The 12,343-nt window shown below is 42.7% G+C and overlaps 1 protein-coding gene across 5 annotated transcripts in view; it reads right to left on the bottom strand.

The window, feature by feature from the left end:
- ATP2B2 (ATPase plasma membrane Ca2+ transporting 2) overlaps positions 1–12,343 on the bottom strand; it is a 399,625-nt gene that overhangs the window by 165,640 nt on the left and 221,642 nt on the right. For all 5 annotated transcript variants that reach the window (XM_027864051.1, XM_027864046.1, XM_027864048.1 and 2 more), the window contains exon 3: positions 2,470–2,667. In XM_027864051.1, coding sequence (XP_027719852.1) covers positions 2,470–2,667 — 198 coding nt within the window. The remainder of the gene's footprint in view (positions 1–2,469; positions 2,668–12,343) is intronic.

The following is a 12,343-nucleotide window of genomic DNA, read 5'->3' as shown; positions in this document are numbered from 1 at the left end:
AAAGACAATCATAAAAGAGGGGAGCCAAAGTCTGTTTCCCAACATGGGTGCCTCCTCCAGGTCCCTCTGGGCATCATTGAGTGTCTCCTGGATGACTTGCCTCTTCATGTTCTCTCTAGGCATCACTGCTTACTCTCCCCACTACTGTTCCCTGCCCTTGTCTTCCTTGGCTCCCGAAGGTGGTGGCCTTTTTGCCATTCGCCTTCCTTCCAGTCTTCTGCAGTTGTGCTTCCTGAACTTCTCCTTCCTAACATTTTCCTCACTCCCTGTCCTAGGGGACCAGTTCTTCAACAACTAATCCATATGGGAATGATGCTTGAGATGTGTTCAGTTGTTTTTTTTTTTTATTTTTTTAGTCTCCATTATTCTAAAGGCTTTTTTTTTTGTTTCAGTCCCCTCAGCCCAAGGTGTCACACACCAGAGATCTCTGGGGGGCTAGCACCTTACAAGTGTCTCCCTGACTCCAATGCCATGTGGGTTCATGGTACCTCAGTATCTTTCCCCTCAAACTCTCCCCTCTTTCTACCTTCACTATTACTGGTGAGGGGACCACCATCCTACTAGTCACCCAGGCTTTCACCTGGGCGTCATCCTCAGCACCTCCCCCTCTTACTCCCATATCCAATTAGCTGTCAAGTCCTATCATTTCTACTTTCAGAACATCTCCCATAGATGGCCCTCTCTCTCTTCTGACACTGCCATCCCCCGGTTTAGGCTCTCATCACCTCAAACACGGACTATGGCAATAGCCTGCCGGATGGATCTGTTTGCTTCCAGTCTCTCTCTTCTCCTATCTCTCCTCCAATCAGCTGTTAAATTCATCTTGCTCCAATGCAAACTTCACCATATCACCCCCTTTTCAAGAAATTCCAGTAGCTCCCTATCACCTCCAGCATTGGCCTTGAAAGCCCTTCATAACTTAGTCCCTTCCTACCTTTCCAGTCTTCTCACACTTTATTCCCCATCCTGTCGTTCCTGGAGTCAGGAAGATCTGAGTTCAAATCCAGCCTCAGAGATTTAATAATTGTGTGACCCTGGACAAGTCACTTAACCTCTGCGAAAGGGAACTGGTGCATATTATAGTTATCTAGTTGCTTAACCACTGTCTGTCTCAGCATTCTCAACTGTAAAATGAAGATCAAAATAGCACCTACCTCACAGGGTTGTTGTGAGGATCAAATGAGAATATTTATAAAGCAGTTAGCACAGTGCTGGCACATAGTAGGTATTTAATAAGAAGGGGGAGGGAAGGGAGTAAGGCTTTTTTTAAAGCACGTACTATGTGCTAGGCATTGTGACACGTGCTTTATAAATGTCTCATTTAGATAATCCCTGTGGTCTCTTCCTGTTCTAAGAGTCTATAATTCTATGAAGAATTTTTTTTAATAACATTTTTCAGTAATACATGATATCCAGTTAAAAGAGAAAGAAAGAGAGGAAGATAAGGGGGGCAAGGGAAGAAGGAAAGAGAGAGAAGAGGGCAAGAGCCAGAAACAGATAACAAGAACACCCTGAGTAAGACAAGACTCAATGGGGAGATGAGTGAGCCATAGAATGTCACATCTGAAAAAGAAAAAGTGTGTCAGAGGTGAGGATCACAAATCCTCTGGGTGGGGGTACAATAACTAATGGCTAGTCACCCATGTGAATGCTGTTGACTCCCTTGCAGATGGTTAAGGCAACTAGGCATTTACTGGATTAATTCTCAGTAATTTGTAGTTTTTGCATCTGGAAGGGTCAGCCTGGGCCATGAAGGAGCTCACCGAGACAGCAGCCACAGAGCTGGGGACAGCTTACCCTAGGACAGTGCTCTTAGCACCTTCTAAATTATGGCACCCTGAGCCAAAACTCCGGTTGCCATACTCTGGTCAAAGCTTCTGAAGGCAAGCAGGGTTGGAGTTGACAACAAATATAAGGAGACCAAGCCAGGCTCTGGAAACTAGGTACTAGGGAGCAATAATTGCATTAGAGGCAACCAGTTGGTCCAGTGGACAAGGCTCTGAGTCTAGAGGCAAGAAAATCTAAGTTCTAATCTGGCCTTAGAAACTTACCTGCTGTGTGAGCCTGGGTGGGTCATTCAACTTCTATATGCCTCAGTTTCCTGAAATGTATATCATAATAGTACCTACCTCCAAGGATGATGATGAGAATCAGATGAGATAATATTTCTGAAATGCTTAGCATAGCGCCTGGAACACAGCAGGTGCTTAATAAATGCTTATTTCCTTCCCTGTTACTTGGAAAACTGGATAGAGCACTGGTCTAGGCTCTGCACTACCACTAACTTACTTTATGAATTTGGGAAACTCATTTGTCTCTGAGATTTAGCTCCTTCCTCTGTAAAATGATGGATTCAGACCTCATGATTCCATAAAATCGCTTTTCAGCTCTGAGACTCTGTGATCTGATGATTCTCAGCAGATCTAGGTGGGGAGAAACCTAGTGCTAACAACAACAGTTCACCCTTACCTTCATTCCCCTCTCCAGGAGGATGATAAAATGAAAGTCCCAGAGAGATGATGGCTGCAATTTCCAAGATAATAAGAGTCACGTCCTGTAGCGCTTCCCAGACTAGCTGTAAGAACGTTTTTGGCTTCTTTGGAGGTATAAAGTTTTGCCCAAAAATCTGCTTTCTTTTTTCTAGGTCTGGAGCAGTGCCCGGTAATCCTGGGAACAAATAAAAACAAGAGTGAATCTGATTGAAGTAATATGGAAATTCCCTAAGACATTACCTAGTCCCCGTGATTCCCAGCCCCAGGTAGAGGTAAGGAACGAGCAGCTTCCACTAAGAAGCGACGTGAACAGTGAAGATACCACTGGCTGGGTCCTCCTCAGAGACTGTACATCTAGAACTGAAAGGGTGCTCAGAGGTCATGGAGTCCAACCCTCACCTTTTACAAATGAAGAAACTGAGGCTAGGGAAGTGTAGCAACTTGCCCAAAGTCATACAGCTAGTAAATATCAGAAGTGAGATTTGAAGCCAGGTCTGTGGACTGCAGAGCCAATGCACTTTCCTTTGGGGATTGCACCTTAGGGCTGGGTGCCATTAACTGGCTAGACAGCGTTGGGCAAGGGGAAAACCAGAACACTTCTAAGCCTCGTGCAAAAGAAAATGTCTACCAGTAAGCACAGGAACTGGATTTCACCATAGGCTATAAGGCTTTATATTTCTCCCAATTAAATTCAATATCATTCAATTTGGCTGAGTTTCCTGGTCTTTTAAGACCTGCTATCAAGAGCACAGTCTGCAGAGGACAGAAGACATGATAAGCAGGTTATCTGTAGCCTTATCCAAGTCATTGTTTATGTAAAGGGTGTCCCAAGAAGGCTTAGGGCAGTATGAAGCTTTAATAGGCTTGTTTGAATAGCCTGGGAAAGAACACCAAGAGTTTGGTCACCCTGCTTTGGAAAGGACATTTAACCCTGTCTAGGGGTCAACAACAGCCTTATCAATAGGTCAAGTAGATGGGGGAAGAGGTCACCAAGATACCTTTGCCCCCTGCTCAAAAGATTCCCCAACCTATTGACCTATACTTGAAAACTCACCATCAGGGTTGCATTTCTTCAACTGGAATCTCTAACAGTCTCAGCTGTTATCTACCAGTTATGCCTTGAGATCAATGAATTTCTAATCTTTTCCTGTGAGCAGGCATTTATCTATATGTATTTTGTTCAGAATACCCTGGGCAAGTCACTTACCCTTCAGTTTTCTCATCTATAAAACGGAGATTAATAATAGCACTTACCTCCCAGGGTTGTTGTGAGATAATCTATGTAAAAATGTATACATGAAGTATGCCAAAAAATGGGAGCTGCTATCATTCTGATTATGTCACTTCATCTTCTAATGCCCCTGGAAGGCCGGCAAATTTAGCTGATATCCATAAATGTGGAGTGTGAGGCCCTGAGACTGGCCCAGAGCCACACAGGTGTGCCAGTAAGCCCAGCCAGAGTGAGAGCCCACATGTCCTGGTTTCAAGTCCACCATTTTTCCCACCTCCCAAGGCCTTGAGCTAGCCCTCTTTCTGCAGAGAGTATTCCCGCCTACTACTGTTTTCTCAGAAATAACAGCTGAACGGAACAAAAATATTTGTGTTCTGCTGGTCCCACCCCCAGGAAAGTAACCTGCCAAATGGTTTCCACAACAACAAAACAATCAGAAGCTGATTAGATCTGAGCCTTCAGACCCCAAACAAGAAACTCAAGGAGGGCAGGGGGGAGGACTTTACAGCAAGCACAGTCTGATTGAAATGAAGAAATCAGGCTTTGGACCTGCTTTACCACTAGCCAAAAGGCCTTTCAAAGCAGCAGTGGGCGAAGACAGAGGGAAATTGTCCCTCCTATCTCATTAGCACATAAAAGAGGGAAAGGGCATCAATAAACCTCCTCTGGTCATCCACAGGGATATTTCCCCTCCTAAGTCTGCCCTGAGAGTCAGGTCAGCAAATATTTCCCAAGATCCTCCAATGAGCCAGGCACTGCACTAAGTGTTGAGGATACAAAGAAAGGCGTATATACATACATACATACATACATATCCTTGCCCTCAAGGAGTTCACAGTCTAATGGAGGGAGGCAACCGGCAAACAACTGTGTACAAGCAAGGTAGAGACCGAGTTAATTGGAGATCATCTCAGAGGGAAAGCACTGGGGGGGGGGGCAGAAATGGGGGAAAGCTTCTTGCAAAGAAGGATTTTAACTGAGATTTGAAGGAAGCCAAGCTAGGGGGGGTAAAAACATGGATGGGGAGAATTCTAAGCATGGGAGACTGCCAGGGAAAGGACTTCAATTAGGGAAATGAAGTGTGGTAAGGGAGAAATGATGAGGAGGTGGGAGTCACTAGATTAAAGAGAGTACAAGGTAGAAGGAGATTGGAAAGGTAGGGAAGGGGCCAGGTTAAGCTTGGTTAAATTCATGTTAACCAAACTTCACTATGAAAGCATGCTAGGAAAAGAGTTGTTATTGTTCAGTCATTTCACTCTTGCCCAACTCTTCATGATCCCTTTTAGGGACATCTTTTTTGGCAAAAAACTGGAGTGGTTTGCCATTCCCTTCTCCAGCTCATTTTACAGATGAGGAAATTGAGGCAAACAGGGTTAAGTGACTTGCCCAGGATGATATACCTAGTAAATGTCTGGCGCAAGATTTGAACTCAAGTCTTCCTATCCACTGCTCTATCCACTGAGCCACCCAGCAGCCTTAGGAAAAGAGAGGGACAACAGTGTCATCACAGAGGAGGATGGTGAAAAAGAAAGCAACATGTTGACACAGATTTGGGATTCACAGGTTCTAGACCCAGATCTAACAATTATTATCGGGGCAGCTAGGTGGTGCAGTGGATAGTGCACTCCCTGGAGTCAGGAGGACCTGAGTTCAAATCCAGCCTCAGACACATAACACTCACTAGCTGTGTGACCCTCAGCAAGTCACTTAACCCCACTGCCTAGCCAATAAAAGAAAAAAAAACATTAGCTATGCGATCATAAGCAAGTTATTCAAACTTCTTTCCAAGTCTCAGTCTCTTCATCTTTAAAACAAGGATAAAGCAGATGGGTTGTGTAGTGGATAGAGTGCTAAACTTGGAGTCAGGAGGAGCTGAATTCAAATTCTGATTCAGATACCCACTAGCAATTTGACACTGGACAAGTCATTTAACCTCTCTTGGTCTCAGTTTTCTTGTCTGCAAAATGGAGGTAATAACGATTTTATAAGGCATGAAATAAGATAATAAATGTAAAACCCTTTTCAAGCCTTCAAAAGCTATATAAATATTCTCACCACATGGGTGATGAGAAGGAAAATGTTTAATAAAGTTTAAAATACTATATAAACATCACTATAAATTTTGGATATTGAAGGACCATGGAGATCATACGGTCCAGTCCTCTCGTTTTCTAGCTGTGAAAACAAAGATCCCCCAAAAAGGGAAGAAACGTGACTGAGGTCACATAGGATAGATTATACATTTAGAACTAGAAGGGATCTAAGAAGCCATGCAAACCCCCTGGTCTTCATAGTACAGCACACTATTAGCAATTGCCTGATGGGGGGGGGGGTAGTGGGTGGAAGCAGTGTCAGAGTTAGGAGTTCTGAGTTAAAGTCCTTCTTCTGATCCATATTGACTGTGTAACCCCGGGCAAGTACCACCACAGTGTTCCAAGCAATTCTCTGAGACCATAAGTTGTGGAATAAGAGGCAATGGGCATTCTGAGAATTCCCTAGAGCAATGTAATAACAGGTCTGAAATAACAACAATAAAAAAGTGATACAGGCAATAATTAGTGATGGTTCAGAGAAAGGAATGTTAGCTCTGGGGGTTAGGAAAAATTTCATGGAGATGAGGGCAGAAATGTCCTCTGAAGGAGAGGGAGGATTTGTGGAGGGCCAGTGGACCTGAGGGATGGCATACTAGGAGGGGAGAACAGCATGGGTAAAAGCACAGAAGTAGAAATTTGCAAAGCCTGTTGGGCGAACAATAAGGAAACCAGTCTGGTTGGATAGGAGACCTCAGGAAGTAGTTGGCATTAAAATAGCATTTTGAGTTTTGCAAAACATATCTATGGATAGATATGGATGATATAAATATACATATAGGTATAGGTATAGATATTGACATAGATACAGATATAGGTAAAAATAGAAGTAGAGAGTAGAGATAGATCTGATATGTATAAGAGAGTACCGCAGTGGAACAGATGGAAAGACCTGGCTATGCTGAGAGTACAGAAGTGGGGTGGAGAGTAAGGCCAGGGGGCCCTTATAGTTTGGCCAAAACTGAGTATAATGTGCCAGATGTGATCTGAGTAGGACAGAGTTCAAGGGGGATGAATATTTCTCAAGGCCTGGATACTAGTTCTCTCTAAATTCAACCTTAGATGGAATTTGCTTTAAAAAAAATAAAAAGAACATCATGCTACTATTGCTTAAAGAGAGATGAGAGAGGTCAGAGGACACAGTTCTCACCATGATGTAGCCCTGTCCCTACTTATCCAATCACATCTTCCATTTCTGTGGTATAACGGATAGAGCACTGGGTATAGAGTCAGAAACACCTGGGCTTGAATCCTACCTCCTTATGGGACTCAAGACAAGTCACTCAACCCCTCTGAGATCCTCTTTTTAGCTTTGTATTCTCAGCACTTAACACAGTTCTTTACATATGGGCAGGGCTTAATAAATGCTTCTTCACTCATTCCAGTAAAATCAATCAATAGCATGCTGTGATGGAAATAAGCCCTGAAGAGGGACCTAGAAGACCTAAATTTGAGACCCTGACTCTCATATTGTCCCCTCTTCAATGTTGGACAATACACAACACTTCTCTGGGCCTCACCTTCCTCATCTATAAAATAAGAATACTATCTGTAGCCTCTACTTTGCAGGGTTGTTATGAGACCAGCACTGTATAAGCCTTAAAAGAATTGTAGAAATATGAGCTGTGCTTACTATGGGAGAGGATCAGAAAGAGAACCTGCATGAAGGATCCCCTTAAGATTTTGCTCTAATATTCCCACTTTCCTTCCCCCAAAGAAGTTTCAAATAGACATTAGAGACTGTTGTTCTGAGAACAGACCCACGTCTCCCAAGTACAAATCCAGAAATCTAGGAAGCCAAATGGAGTTGGAGCCCTGAAGCACTGGGTTCACATTCTGCCTCAGACACTTATTAGCTAGGTGACTCTACTACATCCGGGGCCATCTCTAGTCATCCTGATCTATATCTTGCCACTGGACCCAGATGGCTCTGGAGGAGAGAGTAAGGCTGGTGACTTTGCACAGCCCTCCCTCACTTAAATCCAATTCATTTGCAAGTCATGGTATCACCTCCCTGATGTCATTGGTCCTCTTCAAGAATGAAGGATAAACAAGAACTAGGTGACCCTAGGCAAATTATTTAACCTTATTCAACTCTACTCCTCATCGGCAAAATGGGGTAGTAAAAGTGCTGACTCATAGGGCTGTTTGTAAAGATCAATGAGATGATAGATGTAAAGTGTTTTGTAAACAATAAAGCACTATATAAATGATCATCATCATCATCTCTAGGGTTCCTAGATCCCACCAAGAAGACCCCAGAAATGGATTGTTTAAAAAGCAATTTGTAGATCTGGCCCCTCTCTGAGGGCCAAACACGGTTAGCACTTTCCAAGGAGACCCTATCCTGATTGCTGGGTTGTGCTGCCATGGCTATGAACCTACTACTTAGCTGTGAAATTAACAAGCCTATTTTTGGGAACATAAACAACAGAGAGCAGCAGGAAAAACTCATGGCGTTTTGAGATTCAATTTAGATTACAGTGCATCTCACCGTTTAGCATATTAAAAATTAATATGCTGTGTCAAATACCTCCAGACAAACTTAGGGGAGCTAACTTGGAAAATGGCAAAAAAAAAAAATGAAGCTTTGGATCTGATTATGGAGTGTGACTGTTTGGGAGGGCAGAGTGTTCTTTGGGGGGATTTTGTTTGTATTTTTTCATTTCTTACAATTTTCTAAGGCAGTATAGCATTGTGGAAAAGAGTATTAAATTTGGAATCAAGAAGCCTTGAGTTCTAATCCCAGTTCTGGCACTGACTAGCTAGGTGACTTTTGGCCAAGTCAAAGAATCTTCAATCTGTGTCGAGGCTTCCACGATCACACGGCTCAACCCCTTACTTAGGCCCAGAATCCTCTCTGACTTGATTTGAGAACTCTGATCCATGCAATAGTCAACCATAACTCCAGAGGATGAGTGAGGAATATGAGCTGCCCATCTGCTAACAGGGGTGATGGATTCAAAAGGCAGAATGAAACAGGCATTTTTAGACATACAAATATTTCTTTTTGCTTGACTATGCCTATTTGTTCATGTTACAAATGTTAGGGGAAAAAATCAAGGATTTTGATTTGATTATGGAATGTGATTGTTTGAGGAAGCGAATGAGGGAAGGGGACTTTGTTTTTCTTTCCTTTTCAGTTGGGGCTATGAGAAGGGAGGAAGAGAAAATAAATGTTTGTTAAATTAAATAATTTAATGTAATAATTTAATTTAAAAACAAAGGAAATCCATTCATATCTCTGAGCTTCCATTTTCTTAGAGGTCTCCTACCATACTACGGTGGACAAAGGCTGTACTAGATTCAGACACAAAGGCCTTGGGTTTCAATCTGAGTTCTAGTGCTTACTACTCTTGGTGATGCTGAGGAAGTCATATCTCTTTCTTAGTCTCAGTTTTTTCATCGAAAAAATGATGTGAGGGTGATGGGGAGATAGACTGGATGATCTCTAAGGTCCTTCGCAGGTCCAGAAGCCCATGATTCAAATAAGTAGTCATCCAATCTCTGTTTGAGCATCTACCTTTCGAGGATCAAAGATAATGTTTGTAAAGTGGTTTGCAAACTTTAAAGTGCCACCCAATTGCTTGTCGTTGTTGCTGTATAAAAGTAATAGCCAAAGGGCCCCCTGGAGTTAGATGGAGCTGTATGGCCCATTAGGAACAACTGAATCTGGAAATCCAGAATAAGGTAGCTGGGATTCCAATTCTTTGAGCTAACAAGAAATCTTCCGGTCCTGCCTCCTCTTGCCCATACTGAGCAAGCAAACCAGACTACAAAGGAATATACCATGACACCAGGTTAGCGTGGGGGTGCTGCCGACAGTGCCCTCGATTTGGCTTAGAGCTGGAAATAATCTTAGAGGTCATCCAGTCTAATCTCCTTATTGAGGAAACTGAGGCCCAGAGAGGAAAAGTAACTTGCCCAAGGTTTCAAAGCTAGTTAAGGAGAAATGGGATTCTAACCAAGGTCCTCCAACTCCAGATACATTATTCATTCAACCACATCACAGGACAGAGGGACTGGGCTTAATCTTCAATTCTGCCAATAATACCTGTGTCACCTTGGGCAAGTGACTTCCCTTGGTCTCAGTTTCCTTACATGTAAAATAAGGAGGCAAGACTAAATTCCCTTCCTCCTTTAAGTTAGCAATGTCATGATTTTTTGTCTAGAACTACTAAGAGAAGAGCCTCTGCAGGGCCAGGAGATCCATTAAAGAAGGAGGAAAATGTATTTATTAAGACAATACCCTCCCACCAGCTCTTGGTGGGAATTGGGTACATATAGTATTGACTGTATGTTTAAAATGTGCCCTACTGTGCAATAATAACTAAGGGACTTGGGGAATTCCAAAGATCTAGGAATACCTGTGCTGATGACTCATCAAAGTGAGTGCCCTGGGGAGGTGGGTGGAGACTGTCAGCTGAGTCAGGGGAGGCTGGATCTGCCATGGTGCCCAGGATGTTAATCTCAGCTCTGGGATGGAGCTAAGACTGAGGTATTCCTCCAATGGGAAACAGGAACCTAAGAGGCAGCCTAAGGAGGAGTTCATGACTTTGGAACAGAAAAAGAAGCCTGCCCACTCCTGGCACTCAAGGAGAGCTGATGGAACCAGAGAAGGCTCCTAATTTTTAAAAATGGCAGCTGGATGCCAGATGACGGGAGGTTAGGAATGAGCTCATCTGGTACAATTCACATAGACAGTTCTTGACTGGAGCTGACCCCGATCTTCATTTACACTTACTCTTCCACTTCTGGTTTGTGTTTGTAATCAATCAGTCAATAAGCATTTATTAAACATCTGCTATGTGCCAGGCACTATTCTAGGTATTAGGAATACAAAAGACAAAAATTATATAGTCCCTGTTCCTTAAGGAGTCTGCATTCTATATTATGTATGGGCAACACAGTGGAACAAGCGATGAGCTTACCCACCACAATGGCCACAAGATAGGAAAGTCCTAAGACCAAACACTACAGGAATTGTAGCTACAATGGACTTCCCACACTCAACCAGTTTCTTCCATGCATTCTTCTAAGCATGCTTTTTCTCAATACCAGATAGAGGTTCATTCCAAGATACTGTAGACCCTTTCCCATTATCTGTGGATTCCTTAAATTTCTTGCTATATAACCAGCTGCCACTTGTTTCAGCTTTTCAGAACAGCTCCTGTTTGGCAGGACTGTCCCAGGGGAATGAGCTACCTTGATATTACAACAGCTAATCTTGAAATTTTCAAAACACTTTACATGCATGATCTTATCTGGTCCTTACCACAAGCCTATGAAGTACGTATTTTTATGGTTCTTTAACCTAAATATTTTTATGGTTCTTTAACAGACTAAAAAATACTCAAAAAAACTTGAGTGGCTTGCCGAGAGTCATACAACTGGTAAGCGTCACACAAGATTCAAACCCAAGTCTTCTTGATTTCTGATCCAGCATGTTCACTCTACCTTCCCCTTCCCTAGAGGTCTTCAAAAAGAGATGGCCACTTCTGTGGGGTTATTGTAAAGGGCTCTTTCTGGTATAAATACGACGATGAGACTTCTAAGATCCCCTCCCCACTCTGAGGTTCTGTGTGCTTCTGAATTTCCCACAGAACATGCAAGGTGCTCTCTGTAAGTATAGGTGTATATATAATATATACCAGTCCTGCAGACCCCAGGAGTCCATTCTCTTTATAAAATCAGTAAGTCTGGAAATTCTTGAGGCCATACATCACTTTGTGTTCCCCAGAGAGTTTTACCAAGGGATGGGAACAGAGCAGTAAAAATTTATAATCCTAAACTTTTAGAGGTAGAAGGGATATTAGAGACCATATGCTCCAATTTCTTCTTTTCACAGAAAAAGAAATTGAGGCCTCAAAAGAAGTGGCTGGTCTAAGGTCTCACCATTAGTAGTCAACAGAACTAAGATTTGACCTCCAAATCACAATCATCTTCTATTTTAGTCCTGCTCCATCTTGGTATAATTCCCAGCACATAGTGAGTGCTACATAAATGTTGGCTATTACTATTGCTGATTATTATTATTGTATTATCTCACTAAATCACAGTTTTAGCATCTCACTTGTCCATTGATAAAATGGACTTTCCCCTACATTCAATTCAATTTGATTCAATGAGCATTTATTAATCATTCACCTACTGTGTATGTAGCATGGTGCTATGTGCCGGGGCCACAAGGACAAAAATGAAACATCATCGAAAGGAAAGGAGGATCAAACGGGAGACCATTTGACAATGAGATGCTTCCATCCTTCCATACCAACAGCATATTTCTACTGACGCAGTACAGAAATGTGAGCATTTTAGTGGATGTGATAGAGACCTGTGACCTTGAAATTGACCCAACAGAAGACTAGGGTCCTAATGAGAGGAGAAAGCAACACTACTATACTCTGTACTGATCAGAGGATCCCAAGGGCGCCATATTTCTCTTCCATATTTTCAGAGGGACATTGACAAACTCCAGAGTATCCAGACCAAGATGGCAGCAGATGACTTTAACCATATCATATAAGGTA

This window comes from Vombatus ursinus, unplaced genomic scaffold, assembly GCF_900497805.2.
Source record: "Vombatus ursinus unplaced genomic scaffold, bare-nosed wombat genome assembly UNPS02014773.1, whole genome shotgun sequence".
Lineage (NCBI taxonomy): Eukaryota > Metazoa > Chordata > Mammalia > Diprotodontia > Vombatidae > Vombatus > Vombatus ursinus.
Note: the sequence above shows the minus strand (reverse complement) of the source record. Positions and strands in the feature narration are given on the sequence as shown.